The 23779-nt window shown below is 41.6% G+C and overlaps 1 protein-coding gene across 1 annotated transcript; it reads right to left on the bottom strand.

The window, feature by feature from the left end:
- Positions 1–3604: 3604 nt before the first annotated feature.
- Positions 3605–22240, bottom strand: DDX18 (DEAD-box helicase 18). The gene is made up of 14 exons (XM_039495193.1): positions 22008–22240; positions 20272–20469; positions 17300–17464; positions 16688–16823; positions 15434–15534; positions 15129–15328; positions 14909–15023; positions 12250–12389; positions 11337–11498; positions 10075–10227; positions 8675–8788; positions 7461–7517; positions 5497–5674; positions 3605–4608 (listed from the first exon to the last, which is right to left on the bottom strand). The coding sequence occupies exons 1-14, from the start codon at positions 22114–22116 to the stop codon at positions 4463–4465; spliced, it is 1974 nt and encodes a 657-aa protein (XP_039351127.1). The 5' UTR covers positions 22117–22240; the 3' UTR covers positions 3605–4462.
- Between the last annotated feature and the right edge of the window lie 1539 nt (positions 22241–23779).

The raw sequence follows: 23779 nt of genomic DNA, 5'->3' as shown, positions 1-23779 counted from the left end.
TGCCTGTCTAGGACTGCACTGTATTACAGCATTCATAAGAGAGGTGATTGTATCATGACAAATTTTTTCAGAATTATAAGTAGTATCTAGGCACTGGAAAATTCCTCTATGGACTTGTTCTAGAAAATGTCAAAAAAATTTCTTCCAGTTTTGATCACCCCTTTAACTAGCTTAAAAAGTCCAATTTCTTTGTCAAGGTTCTTGAAGAGAGAGGAGGCAATTTCTCAAGGAATACAATATTAGTTCGCAACCTATCAGTCATTCTTATGAGACAAGCCTTGAGAGTCTGATGGCTGAGGTCTATTAACTGCTCACAAGATTGATAACAGGGGAAGCTGTAAAGGAAACTGTAGATTTCCAATCAGTTTGATCTTTGAAACTTATAGTAACATCCTTGTAGAAACAGACGCCTGATCTGAATGAGCAGATATTCCATTACAAGATGAATTTTTCATTAGCGATGCATTAACTGGGGAGAAGGATATCTATGCATCTACACAATCCAATGAGCTGTGGGGTCCTTGTCTTTCAATACATATATACAGTCACCTCTGGACTTACTCTTCTGATTAGTCAGGAAACTGCAACATGAAATAGTAGAATATGTAAGTATTCCCATAGATACAGCATAGGTACAATACATCTAGGATTTTTAAGTAAAACCAACTATGGTCCCTCTATAGGGAAAGTGAGCATTCCAAGCTGTTGGCAAAGATGTCCTCTAAAAGGGCCTGTTGTCCTCCAGGGCAAGCTGATCCCAAACTCTGCAGCAGTGTATTCCGGTTCCTGAAGCTCTTAGGTATGGCAGAATGAAAATTCAGTAACAATTTTTTTAAAGGAAGTTTTATTTCATTAAATATGAAAATACAACCAGTAGAGTGGCCCCTTTATTTCTTTTTTATACTATTTTACACTGAACCCATGTACTTAGTTTTCATTGTGCTAGATTTTAGTATTGACTGCTTAGCTACACTGCAGAAGAGGTAGGGTCGGACTGGGGGCTGTGCAGCTGGGTACAGGACAATGAGCTTTCAGCATCCAGAAAGGTGAACCTGAGAGTGGACAGGACTCTTTATTTTTAAGTTGAATTCACAGAAGACTCAAGAGCAGGCAATATCTCTCCATAGCTTTCACAAGATCACAGTTAGAGGCAATGAATGCAACTCTGGGCATCTAACCAGAGATGTAGACAATATGGAGAGATCACTTGCTATTGTTTTCTGACTATGGGCCTGGAGAACGTGACAGTTGAGAAGATTATGAACTAAGGGTGAAATCCTGGTCCCACTGAAGTCTGTGGCAAAACTCCCATTGACTTCAACAAAGAGCGAGAGGAATTATTTAGGGAAGCAGAAGGAGATAAAACTAGGAATAATAGTTTTAAGTCAATGAAAGAAAAATTTAGGATAATACTCTCAGTAAGAGACTGCCTCCCTTTATTAAAAACTAGATTTGAATAAGACAACTTTCTTCTTATGAAGGAAGAGTGAAATATTGCTCACTGACAGCATTCAGTTCTGAAAATATTAAAAGGAAAGAGTCTTGTAGCTAACACACAGGAGTTCTGGGTTCAGCTCCCATTTGCAAAACTGGAGATACGTCACCACAGGACTGTTGTGAGCATAGCACATAGGAAGTCCTCAGGTACTATGGTGATGGAGGCCATGCTATGTAGGTAAAGCTGCTTACTTGTGAAATACAGAGACCTTGTCTACACACATAAGTTGCACCAGTTTAACTTAGATCTGTTTTAAATCAATTTATGTCTGGTCTACACTACAGAGTTAGGTCAATACAAGGCAACTTACTTCGACCTATGGACGTGTCTACACTTACATTTCTCTCCTGCCGATATAACTGCCCTGGTACACTGACTTAACTACACCTCCATATGTCAGGTTGATGTAATTAGGTTGACAGTGTCACTGTAGACACTGCATTGCTTATGTTGACTGTTACTGGCTTTCATGAACCATCCCACAATGCCCCACACTGACAGTACAAGCGATACAAGTGCTCCTGGTAAGGACACGCACCGTCAACCCAAGGAGCAATGCGTAAACACACACAAGCGATGTAATTACTGGGACAGATGTATGCCGATGTACATTAGGTTGACAATTTTGTAGTGTAGACATGGCCTTAGTTAAACCACTGTAGACCACGGGGTGGATATTTACTTTGGTTTAAGAATAGCTTTTTGCGGTTTTGCTTAAACCTATTCCCAGCCAATTTAAGCCAAACTGAAATACGTGTCCACACAGCCATTTGCACCAGTTTCAAAAAGACCTAAAGTTAAACTGGTGTAACTTTCACATACAAACCCTTACATACTATGGTGTTATATACTTCATAGGTATTTCTAAAACACGTTAGAGACTTTTTAACAATTATTTGTATAAGGATATAACCTGGAGTCAAGGATCAGTGCCCCATTGTGCTAGGTTTAGAGAGAGAGATGATCAATGCAGTTTTAATTTAAAGAACAGCTTCTGCTCCTCATTGCAACCAGTGAAGCTTTAAGTTGTTAAATCCAAACAACTTGATGTATCAGAAATCCAAACTTCTTAACTGACCAACATTTATTTTTTAAAAATTGCCAGATTAAGGAAATGTTTCTTCATAGTGCTACAGGTATGCGTTTAATTATGTATAGGCCAATAGTGATAATAGAATGGTCATGCTCCTTCTCCCAACACTAATGTTCCCCCCACAAAACAAAGGAGTCAAGCCTTCCTACACAAAGTCTTTCACTTTTACGTCTGACTTGCTGATTTAAAAACGTATTAGCGGTTTTAGTGAATTAACTATATGCAAATGAACACATTCACAATCTGTTCACATCAGTATTAAGATTGAAAAACTGAATGTCTGAGTGTCAGGGAAATTCCTACCTCATTTTGGGAGTGGTGGGGAGGGTAAAATGAAATTTGAGCTGCTACACAGAGAGAGATATGCTGCAGGGGCATGGAATCAGGATTCTGTGGGTCTGAGTTTTTTTCTTTTTTACTGACTTACCCTAGCAGCATGGGCAAGTCACTTAGCATCTTTGAAAGAGGGATAATGCTATTTCTCTACCTCACAGTGGCCTTACAAGAATACTACTTATCTACCAGGGCAGTGGTATTGGGGAGAAACATGAAAAATAGCTGGTGATTAGCCCAATGATTAAATCTATCGACCACAGTGAAAATACATGCCCTGCCATACTCTCTGCAATTTAAAGGACTAAGTCAGTTGTCTATTGTCCACTATGCAAAGTATTTAATTGTAATACTGTCAATCAATTTACTGCCCTCACTCTCTTACAATCTTAATGGGTTACTCTTCCCCACTTCATCCTTCCCACTAATGTGTATTCTATATCTTCCCCTGTATTTTCTCTTTTCCACTTCTCATTCCAAGATCTCCCTATATTTACACCCTACTTCACCTTTCTAAATCTTACATACACTGCGTTGCATTCACTCAATTCTGTGACTGAATCTTTGGCTTTACTCACCACTGATCCAAGGAATGGCTACTAAAAAGTAATACACTGTTACAGAATATAGTTGCAACAGTTCTTGTTGTACCCTCTTCATAAAGAATACTACAGATTAAATAAAGGTGTATCATTTTTTATTTGCATATTCTTGTTTTAACAGAATATATTTTAGAAATGAGAGATGGTTAAATTTAAATCTAAATTTGAGAGAAGATGCTGAAGCAAGCAGATTGCTCCTCTGGAATATAAATTAGCATATTAACATCATATCAAAACGCAATTCAAGAATGTCACATAATATATACTATTAAGTTTGCTTTTCTAGTCTTGCCTTTGTACTCTTTGATACACAGACCAAAGTGTTTTCCTTGATGGTTTAAAAACACATTATGCTCATAGAAATCTGTTTGTCATTTCATATTCTTCATCTTAACTACTAGAAAAAGCAATGAGTTTTGTAGCTTTATAAAGAAGTCCAGTAACCCAAGTAAACAAGGATCATTTATTTTGTGCCGTAAAATAGTCTCAGTGACCTGCCATCCCCTTTAATTTCTGAATACTCTGAAGGACTCTTGCTATGCACAACCATACTGTATTCAGAATTGCTTTTTTTGATGGGTGCTTAGAGGGTGAAGTGAGGAAGAAAGGGAGAATATCTTACAGAAAAAAACACTGAAAAATGTGTTCTATTTTCAGGAACAATGTGTTTAACTTATTTATAGTAAAAAAGGTTACATCCAGCTATCCTCTCCTTTGTGACTAAAGTTTCCAAAATCACTTAGTTTTCTCAGTCTGTTTTTCCTTACTTAAATGCTTTTGAAATGAGTTATAAGATATACCCAGAAACCAAATGTAAAATTTTAAAAATTTAGACAGAGCATAGCTTAAACCTGAGCAATTTGCAAAGGAAATATCTGTAAGATTATTTTCACAGAGAGTCTATTTTAATGACAAAAGCCATTTCAATGGCCAGCTTCAACGAGAAAACTGCCGGCTGTCTGACTTTTTCTTGTTAATGTGTTTGAAAATTTTGGATTTGTGGACATTCTTGGATTTCTGGTAACCAAATCCTCCACCTCCGCCTCTTTTTTGCAATCTTCTACCTTGGCTGCTGTTCACATCTGGGAATTTTTGGTTAAGGAATACAGACAATAAACATTAAACCAAGTTAATTGTCACATATTTCAGTATAATGGGATGTTTTCAGGGGAAAAGAATAATCGTGTGCCTGGCATTTTACAGAGCAAAACCTTAGTGGATGCAAGGGTGGAGAAAACCTGTCAAACTAAAAACTCACCTAGTGTTTGTCATTCCTTTGGTTGTTTTTTAAAGGTAAAAAAGGTAATAATTGGTGATATACCAATCTCCTAGAACTGGAAGGGACCTCGAAAGGTCATTGAGTCCAGCCCCCTGCCTTCATAGCACGACCAGTTTTTGCCCCAGATCCCTAAGTGACCTCCTCAAGGATTGAACTCACAACCCTGGGTTTAGCAGGCCAATGCTCAAACCACTGAGCTATCCCTCCCCCCTATTTATTTATTTTTCCTTCTTTCAAATTGTTTAACTCTGTTCCTTCTCACACTATGGACTGCACTAATGGGTCAGCCTTTACCACCAGTAGTTCTGAAACAATTTGAGCAGTTCCTATACTTGTCTTTCCCCCAGGACAATATGCCACAACCATTACACAGATGTATCTCATTGTGCAAACCCCACATTAGTAAAAGAGGAAATTACTCTCAAGAATATACATGTAATATTCCCAGATCCACTATATATGCAAAAATTAAAATGCTGTTATTCTTGCCCTGCCATATATACATAGTCATGAACAAATATTAAAACTGGCAAATAACTGGTTAACTTCTATAAAACTATTCTCTTAGGGTTAGGACCTGCTTAGATAATTAATAGTAAAACTATCGTTTGCACTTAGATACTCCAGTGATGTGCACATTAGAAATGTTAAGCAGATAAATTACTTTTGACACATTGCGATAAAAGGATACTGAGATCAACAAATGGAGGGACTTTGAAACCAAACGAAAGGGAAACTTTGGGTAGATCCAAGTTATTGACGTTATAGATCTGTTTCAGAGAATGGGAGTCATAAGCTCTAATGTATGCTTTGTATGCTTCCTGGGCTGACTTGTGAAGGAAATAGTTCTTCTCAATCAATTTTTCAAGCTGGAAAAAGAAAGGCAAGACAGTTGTATCCAATTACGGCTGTAACCAGTTTATAAATTATACAGCAAATAACTCATTTTGCTTGTAATTTGCAATGAGTACATTAACCATAATATTCACTTCAGAAAAACTGAACTATTACAGCAAAATACAAATTTATCAATGTGTCTTTATAAATCAGGGGGAGAAAAACAATTGAATTACATTACATAGCCTCAAAGTAATCTTAAAAAGTATTGCAAAAATAATGAGTTACCCTGTCTGAATGCATTCTCTTTAGCTTAACTTTATAGCTATATTTAAGTGGTACAAACAAGGGAGCTTGGAATTAATGGACAAAGGTGGCTGGCAGATATTCTAATATCAAAATTGTATCAGTCTACGAAGATATGCATATGTTGTGAGATTCTACCACTAAAGCAGGCAATGTTAGCTTCTCCCTTGATGCATATCTGAATTTTCTCCTTAAATTGAAGGTTTTTACTATTTAGAATTGACAAGATTTATTGTTCTGCATGTACCAACTAACCACAAATATTCAGAAAAGACTGCAAAATTCCACAAAAATAAATAAGACCGACAAACCGCCAATGCCCAAATACACTGCTTCACTAGTTTCTGCATTTAGAATCAAAAGTGACAACCTTCTGAAAAAATAAACAGAGCATCTTTCTGAAATTCAACTCAACTTAGGCAGAACAGAAACTGAACATGAGCTCATCAGTTCTGGTGCTCTAGGTTAAACCATGACTTTGCTGAGTCAGGATTTCAAGCCAACTGAAAAATCATATTTATAGAAAAATTGCATAAAAACAATTTATGTATTACCTAAAAAACAGCTCACTCCAAATTTTAAAATCTTTTTTTCTAAAATTTAATTCAAAGTAGTCATTTTTATTACTGAATGTACGTACGTATAACATGGAATTCTTTCCAAATTTACAAAAAAATGCCTATTCTAGTCTACTTAGATTCCTATTCCATGCTCATCACATTATAGCTGAACATTAAACAGATTTATCTACCACTGGATTATGACAGCATGTAAATCAGGCCAGTTAAACAGGTTACTACTATGCATTATAGAATTTACAAATGTCATTTCTAGATTTTCCTGTTCGTAGAGATACAGTGTAATCCTTTTATGAAGTATTACATTACTGACAAGTAAATGGAACACACACCCTTATTCAGTAAGGGGAAAAAACCCTATATTTATTGTGCTAGGTACACACACTTTATGAATAGAGGTTTATATTTGTGGATAAAGTCAAAGATATACTTAAAATTACTATGGTAGATTAAAGCCCTCTTTATGGCGTGATATGTTGGCGCCACTCCAGGGGTCGCAGCGATGCTCCCCCACTACGGATACTGCTAAGGGAAAAACTTCCGGCACCGGTGCACGTGGCGAGCACGCACACCTATAGTGGAATACACCTGAGCAATCACTCAAAGAAGAAAGTCCTGTTTCTAAACAGGCATATGTTCATTCTCACTGAAGTCAATGACAGGTTACCTGTATGTTATGAGGGCAGAATTTGATACTTCAAATGAAACAATGTATCTGAAGTTATAACATGGTATCATAATAAAGTCATGGATAGATGTAATGACATGAGGGTTTAGCATTTAAGAGCAAATATCTAGAGGAATCTTTCAGATCATGTAAGCAGATTTCCACAATTTCTTTAAACCTTCAATTGCTTTGCAAGAGCAGGCTAGTCTATACCTATAATCATTTTCATGTAAACATTCAGAGAACTAATATGAAATAACTTTATACCTGAGACTGGATGTCTGAAATTTTGGACCAGGAAAATTCAAATTCACTTAATGGTACCTACCCAAAAAAAAAAAAGGTGTTTAGATAACTCTTACGCAGTATTATACAGCCTATATAAGAAGGTGCAAGTAAAAGTTACAGCATTCACCTAAAGAAAATGATAACTAAGGCCCCATCTACACTAGAAAAGGTTATACTGGTATAACTATGACTGCTAGGTAAGCAATTATAACCTTAATACTGGTAATATGCCCCAGTGTGGACACAGTTACACTAGTATAATATCTTATACCAGTATAAGCACTTTTATATCCATTTAATTGTGGTCCACACTATGTGGTTTTGCCACTTTAACTATATTGGTATAATTAAAATAGCAAAATGTTCTAATGTAAACAAGTCCTAAAGGAAGGCAAGTTAAGAATATGCAGATAGTTGACTTATTTTCATTATTCAAATAATGTTCTTTAAAAGTTCCAGTAAGTATTTTTGCAGGGCTTTTTGCTGCAAAGCATTCTATCACCAGGGTGAGAATAGTGGGTTTTCCAGAGTCACGTTGTGAATTTGAAAATGATGGAAAAAAGTGAACCACTTTTTCTATATGAATTCAGGCTTGAGATAGGTATTTTGAAGGCATTTCCGCCTCTTTCCTGCTCCTATAGAAATACCGGGTTTTTAATCAGAGCACATCATTAGTGGCAATATTTACACTAATGTTCTTCTCATTGAAAGGACATTTCTCCTTTATGGTAATGAAATGTGGCAGTGACTCAGGGCTGAGAAAACAAATGAGGAATTGGTAAGTTTAGCAGCTGTGCTGCCTTTTGATATACTACTGACTGAAACTTGCAATTTTTTTCCTGCCATTTCTTAAAATAGAGACTTTAAAAATATATTACTAGGGTTGTGTCTTCCTTGTTTTTGTTGGAGCACCATGCACCTAATGGTTTTGGTAGAGGACTCAGAAACATTTTTTCCCTTTCACAGCACATCGTTAAGCTGCATTGTCAAGTGATTCCAGCTGCACTGGAACTTAAATGATTATTTAGTTTCTATTGCGGTGGCCACCTTGCATTTCTATTAAATTATTCAGTTAAACATTTTCTAAGCAATAAAATGGGTTTCGGTTAAAATACTGAAACACTTGATTAATCATTACAGTTTCTACATCAAAAAATTCCAGTAGCATAGTAAAATACTACACATGACTTTACCCTGGCTTGCTTTAGGTAACGAAGGAAACCCAATTCTTCTGGTCGTAAAATGAGTAGAGCATGTCCTCTGCCATTTATACCTCTGGCAGTTCTACCAACACGATGAATGTATTCCTTTTTGGAAAAAGAATAGTTAAAAAAATGTAATAATTTGAAATCAAAATTCTTACGCCAAGTAATTTCTTTAAAATTAACACTATTACTATCTCCAGAGTATGCTAATATCAGTGAAGATAATGGTCAAACTCAACATTTAACACCATGGAAATATTTATTTCCATGTCCTGATTCAAGGTCCTGGGTCAATGGGATCTGCTTTTGACTCTTGCAAATGTGAATAGCCTAACAGAAAAACAAACTTAATAGTACTGCAGCTATGGAGTCTCATCCATAATGATGTAAATTCTGCTCATCACATTGACATCTACTGCAGGGCCGCCCAGAGAATTCGGGGGGGGGGGGCGGGCGCGGGGGCCCCCCCCAGCGCACCTGAAGACCTGCGCGGCATTTTGGCTCGCTGGCTCCGCAGGCATGCGCGCGGCAGGTCCGAGCCCGCCGGAGTGACTGCGCGGTGCGTGCGTGCGGGTGGGTGCGCGGCTCCGAGCCCGCTGGTCACGGCCATCCGAGGGCTGGCAGACGCAGCAGCCGCGCCTCGCAGCGCCATGCCATGCAGGTCCACTGCCCCCGGCTCGCTGACCTGCTCGCGCTGACCTGCCCCAGGCATCATGCCGGCGGGAGAACACAAACGCAGGGGGGGGCCAGAAAACTGGCCTGGGGGGCCCTGCAGGGGCTGGGCCCCTCTGCCCCCTGATCTACTGATAAAGAAACCAAGTGCTGCAAACCTGAAGCACTAGGTTTGATGAAGAGACACTCAACTAAAAAAATCCATTTGAAAATATTTTACTTACCGGTATTATTATTATAATCAATATCTATGATTACTGTAACTAATGTTTCTGCTTGTTTTTTTCAGTTTGATTACTTTGTGCAGTTGTTCGTATGGGTCTTTCACGTAGTAACAGGAAGAAAAACTAAACTGGAAAATAGGGACTTAAAAAAATCACAAAAATTGTCAGGGGGACTTAAGGGCAAGCATGCAACCTTATGCTTCTTTTGACTCATTTTTAAAATTAACTAAATGTTAAGTCTAAGTACACATAATTTTTTCCAACAGGCAATCATTTTAAAAGCATGCTGAATGCTTCAAATAAGTGGTGCATTCAGCACATGAATTGTAAAAATCAAGCATTTTCCAGGAACAACAATAGAAAGTCAGTTTGTTTGATGCAAACCCTGCCTGAGCCTAACAGTTTTCTGTAGAGGGATAATTAAATCCATACTTTCTCCAAAATTGTGGAATGTTAGAGACACATCAGAAGCATTTTCAGGGGACAAGATACCTTTGGGTCATCTGGAGGGTCATACTGGACAATCCAATCAACTTCAGGAATATCCAGTCCTCTGGCAGCTACATCAGTGCACAACAGTATTCCAGAATCTGCATTACAGAACTGGAAAAATGTGGTGGTCCGTTTAGTTTGTTTCTGCTTGCCCTAGGAGAAAACATATTCAGGATTGAATTAGTTAACAACGAAAAAATTCTGCAAATCAGCCTTCAGAATTGTAGCTTTACATGTACACAAGAAATATATCTCAGACACTGTGGGGTTACTAAGAAGATTTAAAACCATGTGTTAAAGCATCTTTCCATCTAAGCGACTCATACATACCCACACATCCATGGCTTTTAAAAGCAGAACCATTTTCATAGTGCATAAACAAAGCAGGCTGATGTACAGCATTCAGCAACATAAATGCTACTTTGGAGGAGGTTACACTGTACATTCTAAAGCAATGATAATAATAATAAAGCTCAATCCTCCGAACATACAGTGCAATGGGACTAATTCAAGGGCTTAAAGTTAAGGACATGCCTAATTGTTTGAAGGATCAGAGTAAAACAGTAACACTTCCAAGACTAGAGAGAAATAGAAGAACGGTAAGATTCCTCCCTCCCCACCCCCGATTTAGCACTTCCATTCAGAATGCAGTACAAAGACCTTAGCAGTACCCAAAAAACCCCAAAACAAACAAAACACACCGAGGCGAGTTAACAACTCAATTATGTTTGTTTCATAAGGTATTTATCACCTTAAATCAAGTATACAATTAGTCCATATTCCCAACTATTTAGGGCCGCAGTTGTGATAATATAACAAAATAAAAAACACGTATCCATTGCATCCCCACTTGGAAGTCAAAATTTAAAAAAACAATTACCAACTGAAGAGATCCCTGAAGTGTGTGGCAAAAAAGAATTATTGTTTCCTTTTTGAAAATTCTACCAAATATAAATACCTACCCAGGTGGCTTGCTTAGTAAAGGGGAGACTGTTAAGCAAGGATGCTAAACTAAAAACAAATAGTAACGTTAATTCCCACGTAGACAATGAAAAGCTCCACTACCTCCACAACATGGAAGCATGATGAAATCATTTTCAGTGAGCAAACTTGGAATTTCTAAACTAGATGTTTGATGGAAAATGCTCTTTCAACACACAACTCCATCTCACTGACAGAAACCTTGTTCTTCAGATGCATATTTAAAAGACCAGCTTTAAGAGAAGGCTGGTGTGAAAGTGTTAACTTAAGAAAATACTTACATGAATGGCCATGACTGGCAAGTCGATATAGTTGAGTAATTCATAGTGGTATTTCACAGACATACATGACGAGAAAAACACCATCACCTTTTTCTTCCGATTTTTCTTGAGGAATGTGAAGAGCAGAAGGAACCTTTTTTCGGATGGACACACTACATATCCCTGGAAATCATTCAAAGTCAGTTATTTAAAACAGGTATGAAATATGCTTTTGTTTCATATAACTCAATTAAGTCAGTGCAAACAAATGGAGCTTTAAAACATATAGTTTAAGTCTTTGGTTCTACAGCAATATTAAACAAAACTTTCAGACACCTATGTTCCCTTTTCCCCAGTCTCATCTTCTTGGGAACTGACATCCATATAGTACACTTAATAAATTGTCTAACAAAGAGACGTATATTAGGGAATTATTGATAAGTAGAAGTTACGTTATTTATACTACAAAGATGTTCCAAGTTTTTTTTAATCACTGTAAATAACACACCGTACAATATCTATCTCCTGGGTCCTTAAAATTCAGAACTTTTTTCAAAGCACATTATTTAAAAAGAAATTCTGCCACTGATCAAGTCTTTGGCATCTATGGAAAGGTGATGTAATAACCTGTAATTCTGCAGCAGCCCTTCTCACCTCACAGTATTGAAGAGATTGTGAATTGGAGCTCTAATTCCAAAGCTGTTGGTATTGCTTATCTTGCAACATCTACTAAAATGTAAATAATTCCTTATAGGTGGCTAATGCCAAAGAGATTTAATCAGTCTACTAACAGTTGTCCAACCAGGATGACCAAAGGCCACCTGAACTTTAGGACTATACTTTACATTTATAGAATGCACATAAAAATCGATGTTTAGAAGTAGTTTGTGCACATATTGCATCTATTTTTATTAGTATTTCTGCTTCACTTTACCTGTTCAAGACCATCTACTGTTGCTGTTTCTTTGTTATCATCAACCCCAACATACAGTGGCTCCTTTTTCAGAGATATCTTAGCCAGGTCGTCAACCTTTCGGGTTTGTGTAGCAGAAAAAAGCATGGTCTGTCTGCGCTCTGAAATAATTCACAAAAAATAATCTCACTTTTGCATTGGATTATGCAAATAGCAGAGACACAAGATGTAGTTGCATGTGTTTTGCCTGTTTTCCTCAGTGGGTGGCCAAATGTAGGTTTTACTATATCATGTCTGTCTCTACAACAACCACTAGCAATGTAATTTACACTATGTAGTACTCATGACCTACAAAGCAATGCTTGTTTTAAAAAATATTTAATACCTATAAACCCTAAGTAGTCCTTTCCCTTCAGGGGCATGTTCATATTCATTTGCACTGCTGTTTATACAGAAAATAGCAATCATACCAAATCAGATTTTAATTCTAGCTAGTATAACTGCATATTTTTTCATTCATGTAAATATCAAATGCTTTTTTGTATCCTCAAAAAAACTTCTGAAATTCATTGCAGCAAGGTAACCAATACGTTACACAAAAAAGTATTTATTTTATCAGTTTTACCTTTTAATTTAATGTCATGGTACAGAGGTTATACCATAGCACCACACATTACATGTGTACACACATTACTTTTGCTGTGTGGGACAACCCCTACGCTGAGCCTTGCTGACTTCACTGGGACAGTGCACAGGTGCAAGGGGCTGCCTGGATCCCATTGCCTGATATAAACGTAGGCACTGATCCTGCAATGTTTCCCTCCTGTCTAAATGTATAGGGTTAGGGAGGAAATCAAGCACAATCCTTTTTACTTATGATGCAAAGAACAATAACAGAATTGATTCCCTATAGTTTTAGCCTCTCTACTTATCAGTATGAGTGGCTATTCTACTCATCTTTTGTTGTTTGGTTTTACATACTGCATATTAAGTTGCTACTACTCTTAAATACATCAGCCTGCATATTTACAAAAAAGGCCCTTGTTTCATGTTTTCCTGTTTTTAAGATGAAAGAGTTCTTCAGGGGTTCTGAGAAAGACTGCCTGCTATAAAAGAGAAATACAAGGAGTAATAGGATGAAATTTAGAAAAGGGGAAAAAAAATAATCAGGTAAGGATCAGGATAAACTTCCTGAAGTAGTCTCTGAATATGTGCAGGAGACTCCCAAGTGAAGGGATGGAAACCTTTTAGCATGCAACATTTAAACTGTGTCAGAAAATACTGTACTGCAGGGAATGAGCCTGCATTGGCAGAAAGATGCCCTACATAAAAATGAAAGACACCTCTTATGTTAACTTCTATGGCAGGGTTTCTCACACTGGGGTCACCGCTTGTGTAGGGAAAGCCCCTAGCAGGCCGGGCTGGTTTGTTTATCTGCCCCGTCCGCAGGTCCAGCCGACCACGGCTCCCACTGGCCACAGAGCGCTGCTCCAGGCCAACGGGAGCTGCTGGAAGCGGCAGCCAGTACGTCCCTCAGCCCGCGCCGCTTCCAGCAGCTCCCATTGGCCCGGAGCAGTGAACCGCGGCCAGTGGGAGCCGCGATTGGTGGGACCTGCGGACAGGGCAGGTAAACAGGCCTGGCCCACCAGGGGCTTTCCCTACACAAGCAGCAACCCCAGTTTGAGAAACTCTTGTTCTATGGGCTATATTATTTCTTTAAAGTACCCATGAAAAGCCTGTCCTTCAGATAAACGATGGTCTGATGGAGTGCCTACCCCATACAGGTGATGAAAGGGTTAACGTGGTTCTGAGACCAATTAACCCAGCTGGTTACAAATGGGGGAAGGGTCAACCCCAATTAATGATGAAACCAGCTGGGTTCTATAAAGAGAAGTATGGAGCAGAAGGGGGCTGCAGGGAGAAATGCTGCTGTCTCTGTCCTGATAGTAGGGAGTGACAAGACTTGTAGGAAACAGGAAGCATTTTGTAAGGTGAGGAGAAAGTCCACAGTAGGGCTTAGCAGGAAGAAGTCCAGGTAGAAGGCAGCAAGGAGTACGGTGGAGTGAACCTCGACTGCCTGTCCTAAGGTCCCTAGACTGGAACCCAGTGTAGTGAGAAGGGCTGGGTTTCCCTATCAGCCACGGGTAAGGTGGCGTAAAGCCTCTGAAAATGAGATATGGACTAATGGGAGCCCTGAGAAAAAGATGTATGGACCGCTGGACCCAGAATTGAGGGTGGCAGACTGGATGGAGAGATCAGACATTTGTTTTTGCTGGACTTTATCATCCCTGATGGGGTAGGACTAAATATGACCTGGCCAGGTTGAGTTGCAAGAAGCAGCAGACCACTGCAGGCAAAAAAGACTGTCAGCAGGGGGTGCTTTAGGAGGAGAGCCTGCTAGCCAACATCCAGCCATGAGGGGGTGCTCCAGTGGTGAGTTGACCTATCTATAGATGGTAAAATATAACAAACAAGTTTCTGCTGACTACTGTATACTGAATTAAGAAGGGGCGGGCGTGCGTCAGTCAGAACAAGCATCAGAAAGTGTAGGACAATCATTCCAAAACTAATACTAAAACTATTGTACCCGAAGCCTTTTCTCCTAGTTCTCTCCTTTCTTGACCAACATGCTGCTCAGAAGGTAACATGATTTCTAGGAATGACACAGAATTTTACTTACTTGGCAGAAGTTTTATGATCTGTTTCATTTCTTCCTCAAACCCAACCTCCAGGATGCGATCGGCTTCATCGATTACCAGACACTGCAGGTTCTTGAACATAAACCCAGGGGTGTTCTACAAGATTTTAATGAACACAAAGTCAGCCAGAGAAACTATGTATGGGTGGAATTTTTTTGTTTTGTTTTGTAAATACATACGGCTACCTGATATTTTACCTACCTGCATGTGATCCAGAAGTCTACCTGGTGTTGCCACTATAATGTTGATCCCTTTTGCAAGTTTCTGTGCCTCAGCTGATCGGTTACTGCCTCCCATTATCAGGCCATAAGTGTGAACATGATGAGTCATCAGTTCTTTCAGAACTCCATAAGTCTGCATGGCAAGCTCTCGAGTAGGTGAAAGAATCAGAACACCCGTTCCTAAAAAAGAAGTTGCTCATTTCAGCAAAAATTAAACCAAGTTATCCTTCCTTCTCTCCTTAAGAATAACTTCAACTTAACTGAGAAGCATAGAAAGAGCCTTACCATTCCTAGGCATGAATCTTAACTTGTAGATGAGCTCTATGGCAGGAATGAGGAATGCAAGAGTTTTGCCACTGCCCGTTTTTGCAGCTGCTAGAATATCTCTGTAGGTGTCATAATTAGGAAGAAAATATTTAGTTTTTCACATTGTCAGCAGCATTTAAAATTTTAGTTACTTTTGTAGAGAAAAAATGAACAGCTCAAAGGTTTGATAATGGTAAGTATTTAGCCATTCAAAAACAGCCCTGGTCAACTGTGACTGGAACCATCCAATCAAGGCAGAGAACTTTGGTCTCCAGACCAGCCCGAACTTGCTATAGGATTGGCTCAGAGACTCTCTCCCCCGCCCATGACTGACATTCCACTAGTTATGTTTGATGGGAACAAGAGATGGAACTTCAACAGGGGTAGGATTTACACTATGGAACTCATGCACAAGAGACAGCAAAGATCACAGACCTCCCCACTTTTAAAACTAATTTCTACTGAGCTTTCCCCTCAGTTTCTTCACACAAACCACACAAGCACAACATGGACACTCACACAAAGCAAACAAATAAGCCCATCAACCAAACAAACTTTCTCCAGAAGGCTGGGAAGAAAGCAAATCACATGAAAAATTAATTCTGCTTGGGAAATATGTGGAAGACACTCGTACTTGGGTAATGGGGGGCCATATATAAATACTTAGAACACATGAGCACTAAAAAAACCCATGACTTTCTACAAAATATTACAAAACTCATACAATCCAAATAGGTTGTATCCCAATACTTTTAAAAATCTTTATTTTTATATAAAATATAAACACATAATGAAACAAAACATATATAAACACATGCATAAGATGGAAATACCATATAAATAACACATTCAATATTAAATTATTGGTAAAACCTTGGGCGGGGCAGGGTTGGGACCCTGAACCTGTAATGGTCATGCAGGGCATCAATTATTAAAGTGACTAAATAGACAAATAAATGAGAACATAACCTATAAGTATTAGGGACTAATATATACTAAATTGCAAAAGTATTCAATAGTTTCATGTGTGACCAGAAATCCTCATTCTTTCCAAGCATTTCTATTAGAATTTTTCATTAATGCAGTAGCAGAGATGTCACTGAGCCAGTCTGTGTACAAGAGCGGAATTGCAATCCCAATACTTTTAAGGTGTTTGCATTTCACATGGAGACAAAACTGAGGTGGAATTTTAATTACACATGCTCCTTTTTTTTTAAATAAAGTATTTCTTACCTGCCTTCCAGAAGGGGTTTAATACTTTTATGTTGAATTTCTGTCATGTGTGTAAAGCCCATATCAGTTATTCCTTTCAGCGTGTTCTCGCTGACTAGATCAGACAGTGAAGCAAATGAGGTGTCTTCAAAAGCACCTGAAGAGAAAAGTTCATCAATCATTTCAACCTTGTTTCTTCAAACCTGCCCACCCTCATTGGCTACTTGGCTAAATTGATCTCGCAATTAACAAGTTAAGTTTCAAGTTACTGTATCTGATTACTACAAGCAGTTTTGTCTTATGCAGGTTAGTACTTCATCATTAAGTTAATAAGAAAAGGAAACCCAGGGGAACTAAGACAAATCAAACATGTAAGTGACATGAAAACCTCTTAAAGAGCAGGCCCTCCCAAATGAAAATTAATATTCAACTTAGAAGTATCGGCTATTTGCCAAACATTAACAAGAAAAACCTACTGCAAAAACTTTCAAATTTGGCTGTTTAGAGTCAGACACCTAACTTTAAGTACCTAAGTTTGAAAAAAATTATTTACTCTAAAGAGAGTTTCAGAACTTGCATTCTGGCTCTAGGCAAAAAGAAAAACAGAGATATGGAAACTCTGACACAAGTTACCTGTTACACCAAGAGGTAAACTGGGCTCTTCGGTATCTTCATCCATTACTTCTCTCTCTTCAGGATCCTCATTATTTTCTTCCACTTCAGGATCCTTACCATCTTTTGCATCCTCCATGTCTGCAGATGCTTGTTCTTCAGTCTTTGCTTTTTTAGTTTCTGTACCTGCAATTAATTTATTTTTAAAGCGAATGAACATACCAAACAAGTCACACTTAGATATATTCTTTGCAACCATTATTATAATAAAAAAAGAGATAATGGGATATTTATTCCCCCAGTACGTAAATCACTCATGCACATTTCAATATAGCAGGAATTTCATTTTAGTTCATGCTTTTTATCTATCCACAGGGAGAAAAAAAAATTGTTTCAGGAAGTCATCCCACAGGCTAGGGCAGGCAACACTGCATCAGTTCATATTCAGATGGTGTGTTCCCAACCAAGGAGAAAGAAAAAAATTTTAAACAAAGTTTAAAGTTACTTCCTTTCCTTTGCAAAGCAGGCAAGTGCATTAGCTTAGCAATATCTATAGGACATAAATATTAGTTTACATTCACTGTACACTCGTTGTTATATACAGTAAATGTGCTATAAAAGGTTGGGAAGAGGTGCTCCTGAACAGGAAGACATGAGGTTAACTGTGGAAATCAACTACAGGGCAAAGTTCCACTTCTTAGCAGGAAATATTGAAATATTTTAACATCTGTATGATGGAGTATTTAACGTAAAGCGTTTTCTCTATTTAAGAATAGATGAAAAAGCAGAATCCCTGTTCAACAAGTAGACTGATAACTGTTTAATATGCATTACAGTATAGTTCTCTCATTTAGAGAAAAACAGGTCTGTTACAATATGTAAATCACTAGCTATTAATATACATTTACATTTTAAACTCAATGATTACTTTGATTATTTCCCTTAAATGACTGTGCAGCTAGAATAAATGACAGTCAACTTGTTTTTCCATTTAAAAATAATTTGATGTGTTTGAAGTTGTTACTTATAAATACTACATACATGAGACGCAAAAACATTGAGGCTACGCCTACACTACCACTTATGTCAGTATAGCTCATGTCGCTCGGGGATGGGAATAAGCCACTGAGTGACCTCAACTACGCTGACCTAAGTGCCGTTGTGGACAGCGCTGTGTCAGCGGGTGGGCTGCTCCTGCTGACACAGGGACAGCTGCTCGTTGGGGGTGGATTAATTAAAAGTTGACAAGAGAGTTCTCTCCCGCCAGCTTAGAGCAGATACCCTACAGAGCTTATAGTGGCGCAGCTGCATGCTTTAAGCTTTCTAGTGTATCCATAGGTATCATTCATCAAATTCTGTTGCATGAGTTTTATAGGGTGAGAGAGAAAATTATTAGGCCTTTCAGTGCAATTCCTAAGTATATTTTCTAATGCTTTGTCCAGCTTGATTTTTTTTAACGTGTCATGTGGTGGGGCTTCACCAACTAACCTGGAGAAAATATTCTGTTATAGTATCAGAGCGGTAGCCGTGTTTGCTGCTTTTACAGATCCAGACTAAGAGTCCTCTGGCACCTTATAGACTAACAGACGTTTTGCAACATGAGCTTTCGTGGGTGAATACCCACTTCTTCGGATGCCAAGAAGAAGTGGGTATTCACCCACGAAAGCTCATGCTGCAAAACGTCTGTTAGTCTATAAGGTGCCACAGGATTCTTTGCTGCTTATTCTGTTATAGTAGCATTTGCTGTCAGGAACACATTTCTGATATTCAGTTTCTCAGAGTAGTATTACTTTGCAGTTCTATTCATCTGAGAACCTCATAGCACTTTGCACTTGCAAATAGTTAACATTTGTAGCCTTGAAAATAGGAAACAGATCGCTTAGGTTGTAAATTCAGGGGGAAAATCAGTAGCAAAGATTATGAGTTATTCAAGCTGATGTGGGGTCTGTGAAAATCATGACTTTTTAAAGGCTATGTCTAACACTATGAGGTAGGGGTGTGATTCCGCTGCTCATGGTAGCTCAATAAGAGCTAGCAAAAGTATAAACAGTTGTGTATTCACAGTAACTTAGCTGTGCTGAATACAAACCTGCCTGAAACCAGTGGGTATGTACTTGGCACAGCCCAGCCACATTTCCAGTACCTGTGCTACCCTGGCTACACTTGCCCTAGCTCTCATGGAGCTACTGCATGTATGTATACATGAGCAGGGGAATCGCACCCTTAACTCACAGAGTAGATGATGCCTTAGAAGACGACAGACCAGTTTTCAGGACAGGTTCAGTGCTATCCTCACTGTCCCTATGCAAGCTTTCTTCCAGCCAACTGTAGTATTGAAGCTACAGCCTACTACCTCACCAGTATGACCTCTGTTCACAGTAAGGGATAGCTCAGTGGTGGGAGAGGCAGTGTAGATAGACTAAGCTTAGGACACTAAAATATCCCTGTGTTCTGATCCCAGATCAGACAAAGTTAACCACTTTGTCACACTACTTGACCTCTTTTCCTTACTTTCCATACATTTCAAATTTAAATGCTTAATATCTTACTTCACAGAGGGGGCTATGATTACTAATTAACATTTACGACTACATGTGTTAGGATTTTATTTGTATTGCAAAGAATTCTAAGACATATGACCATATACAGTTTATTTAGATACCTGTCCCTTCAAAACTCTTAAACAGTAAAGTATTCAGAGATTCATCACAAACCTTTGGGTAACACTCCTCTTGCAACAGAGAGATGGGGCACCTAGAAGTCTTCTAGCATATGGTTTACATAAAATTGGTCACATCTGGATATAACCCCTAGGAATCATCACACTAAACTTTCCAAAAATTCTCAGGACAGCCCTAGGAATAGCTGCAAGATCAATGCTGGCAGAATTTGGTTATACTAGTAGAGTTTTGTAGGCCCATTCAAAGACACTACTGCCAGCTTAGAGGGGAACTCAGAGGATAACATTTTAAGTAAGAGTGAAGATGACATACCCTCTTCTGTGTTAGTCATTTGCCTTTTCTTCTTCTTTTTCTTCTTCTTTGATTCAGAATTTTTTGCTTCTTCAGCTACTTCACCGTTAGCTATTAGTTGAGGTTGCTTTACATTCTTCACTTTAAGCTCCTTCACTGATTCTTCAGAAATGACATTGTTCGTAGCTTTCTCGGAGGTATCCACAGATCTTGTCTCCACTAGAAGCAGGAATGGCAAATCCAAAACAATAGAAAAGAGGAAGGCAATTAAAAAAAAATCCCGAACATTTACAGTTTGAACAATTCCAGTATTTTGATTAGAGAAATGGTATTAGTCACTAGCTAATATCATAGCATCTGGAACTCTGCGGTGGTGGTAATACGCAGAGTATTAACAACAGTCAGTAGTTTGATGCCTGAGAATACACTAGGAGCTGCAGAATTCCAGAAGCTCTGACCGCTCACAATTCCAGGATCGTACGATTACTAGTTGGGCATGTGCTTTATTAAACCCATGGAAGACCGAGTTCAAAGTTCTCTCTGGTTTGGAACCTGGTGTAGCTGTTTCAGCTCGTAGTCCAGTGACAACTAGATCTGCAACACCACCTCCATTTTCTAACATGGCCACTGATGGAGAGAGCTTCCATTCTTGACTGTCCAACATGAGAGCATCAGGGCCCCATTTCCAGAGGAGCTGAGTGCCACAACGCCAAATGACTTCAAGGGGATCTGCTCTGCACCTCTGAAAAGCAGGCTGGGGTGTTTCTGCGGGGCATTCATAATCACTAGTGCTAACCAGGAGGGGCCACGTTTGAAAAGGCGAGGCCAGCGACACAACAGTTCCTGGATCCGTGCTGCCATTTACCACAACCACCAAATAATGAGCTGAGGCCGGTTCTACAGCTAGAATATCGCCCCCCACCCGCGATCAGCAGCGCTCACACACGCGCCCCGGCCCCCCACGAATTCCCGTGGGCACCCGAGCGCCCGGCCCCCAGCGAGCTCCAGGCAGAGAAGCGGGGCAGAGCCCAGGGACCACCTGCCCCCCTGAGCTCTGCCCTGGGCCCGGCGCTCCTGGCTCAGCCGCTGCGGGTTCGTCTAGGTTCCCCGGGCGCTTTACGTGGGAGGCTAGGCCGGGCCTCCAGAGACACCCCCCACCCACACACACCCCGAGTGGGACGGGAAGGGGCAGCTCCTGCCACCCCCAGCTCTCTCCGGGAGTAGGCCCGGCTCAGCTCGGCACCACCACCCGGCTCGGTTCCTGGCAGCCCGGACCCCCCGGCCCGGTTCCTGGCGGCCCGGATCCGCGCCCGCCCCCCGCCCCGGTACCTGGCGGCCCGGACCCCCGCCCCGGTACCTGGCGGCCCGGACCCGCGCCCGCCCCCGGCTCGGTACCCGGCGGCCCGGACCCGCGCCCCCCCCCTCGGTTCCTGGCAGCCCGGACCCCGGCTCGGTACCTGGCGGCCCGGACCCCGACAGCCCGGACCCCGGCTCGGTACCCGGCGGCCCGGACGCCCGCCCGCCCCGGCTCGGTACCCGGCGGCCCGGACCCCGGCTCGGTTCCTGGCGGCCCGGACCCCGCCCGCCCCGGCTCGGTACCTGGCGGCCCGGACCCCGCCCGCCCCCCGGCCCGGTACCTGGCGGCCCGGTACCTGGCGGCCCGGACCCGCGCCCGCCCCCCGGCGCGGTACCGGGCGGCCCGGACCCGCGCCCGCCCCCCGGCGCGGTCCCGGGCGGCCCGGACCCCGGCTCGGTACCTGGCGGCCCGGCCCTCTGTAGCGCCAGGTTGCGCTGCCGCAGCTTGCGGTTGCGCTTGTCGATCTTCCTGCGGAGCAGCAGCATGGGCAGGTTCCCGGGCGCCGCCATCCCGCGCCGATCGCTGATTCCGGCAGCGCCGCCGCACGTGGGCACCGGCCGCGAACAGAGCCGCCGGGGCGCCCCGGAACCGCTTCCCCCGCTCGCGCGGCCCGCAGCGGCCTCTAGCGGCCGGGAGGCCCAGGCTAGGCGGGGAGCTGCGCGTGCGCGGCGGGGAGGCTCCGCGGCCGGCGCGTGCCCCCTTCCCTAGGGGTTGCCAGGCCGGGCCCTGCCCCGCTCCGCGCCCTGAGCTCGGGTGGGGCTGCGCGAGCTCACAGTGGGGGGATGGGCCCCTCCGCCTCCCTCTCCCCGGAGAGGTGCTGCCAGGCTGAAGGGCAGTTGGGCAGTTCCTCCCCGAGCCAGCCTCGAGTCGTCCGTGTGGACCGCCCACCCGCCCACCGATGGGGCTCGCGCTCTCCCCACCCCCGTGGATGGGAACCACACCCATAAGGATCCTCAGAGAACCGGTGACTGTAAGATGCAGGTTTCAGTTCCAATTCTGGGGGAAGGGGTATGTAGGGCTATACATGCACACACCCCCCCCAGATCACGGATATGCGCGCTGCCCAGCCTCCCACAGCGACCCACACCACAGACACACGTACACTCACAGCGACCCACACCACAGACACAGGTACACTCACAGCGACCCACATCACAGACACACCTACACACACCCTCCTCCATGCACAGCGACCCACACTGTAGACACACCTACACACACCCTCCTCCACGCACAGCGACCCACACCACAGACACACCTCCACACACAGCAATCCACACACAGACACGGCTACACACACTGCATCATCCATGCACCGTGACACACTTACACACACCTCATCACGCACAGCCACCCACACCACATACACCATCATCCCCGCATAGGGTTGCCAGTTTTGGTTGGATGTATTCCTGGAGATTTAATCACATGACATAATCTTTAATTAAAGATTAATTCCTGGAGACTCCAGGACAATCTTGGAGGGTTGGCAACCGTATCTTCACACAGCGACCCACACAAGGGTTGCCAACCCTCCAGGATTGTCCAGGAGTCTCCAGGAATTAAAGATTAATCTTTAATTAAAGATTATATTGTGATGAAATCTCCAGGAATATGTCCAACCAAAATTGGCAACCGTAACCTACACCACAGGACCCCCCCCATACATACACCCCATCATCCTTGCACAGCGACCACACCACAGAGACACCTACACACAGCATCGTCCACACACAGTGGCTTATACCACAATTACATCTACACCCACCCGTCATCCATGCACAGTGATCAACAGCACTGACACTCCAAACTGCGCTCCTCCCCACTTGCTATATTTCAGACTACAGAGAATGAACAACATGCTGCATTATATTTTCAGGAATGAAATATAAACCTCTCTCACAAAGTGCATTTACTGTAAGTTTGTTTGCAAAGTGCCTCCTTGTTTGAAAGTGTTTAATTCAAGTAGGGGAAATACATGAATATATTCCCCAGTCCCTCATCATTCACCTCTGTGATCACATAGAATCATAGAACTGGAAGGGACCTCAAGAGGTCATCTAGTCCAGTCCCCTGCACTCAAGGCTGGACTAAGTGTTATCTAGACCATCCCTGACACGTGTTTGTCCAACCTGCTCTTAAAAATCCTCAATGATGGAGATTCCACAACCT

The sequence above is a fragment of the Mauremys reevesii genome, linkage group 11, assembly GCF_016161935.1.
Source record: "Mauremys reevesii isolate NIE-2019 linkage group 11, ASM1616193v1, whole genome shotgun sequence".
NCBI classification, from domain to species: domain Eukaryota; kingdom Metazoa; phylum Chordata; order Testudines; family Geoemydidae; genus Mauremys; species Mauremys reevesii.
The sequence above is the reverse complement of the archived record's forward strand: the minus strand, read 5'-3'. Positions and strand labels throughout refer to the sequence as shown.

What these genes read in the sequence shown, in the direction of transcription:
- DDX18 (XM_039495193.1), bottom strand. Translation starts at nt 22,116, where the DNA reads ATGGCGGCGCCCGGGAACCTGCCCATGCTGCTGCTCCGCAGGAAGATC. An exon ending in GATCATAAAACTTCTGCCAA is followed by an intron (nt 12,390 to 14,908) that starts GTAAGTAAAATT and finishes GAATTATTTCAG; the next exon opens with AGCGCAGACAGACCATGCTT. An exon ending in TTTCAGACATCCAGTCTCAG is followed by an intron (nt 5,675 to 7,460) that starts GTATAAAGTTAT and finishes TTCTTTTTCCAG; the next exon opens with CTTGAAAAATTGATTGAGAA.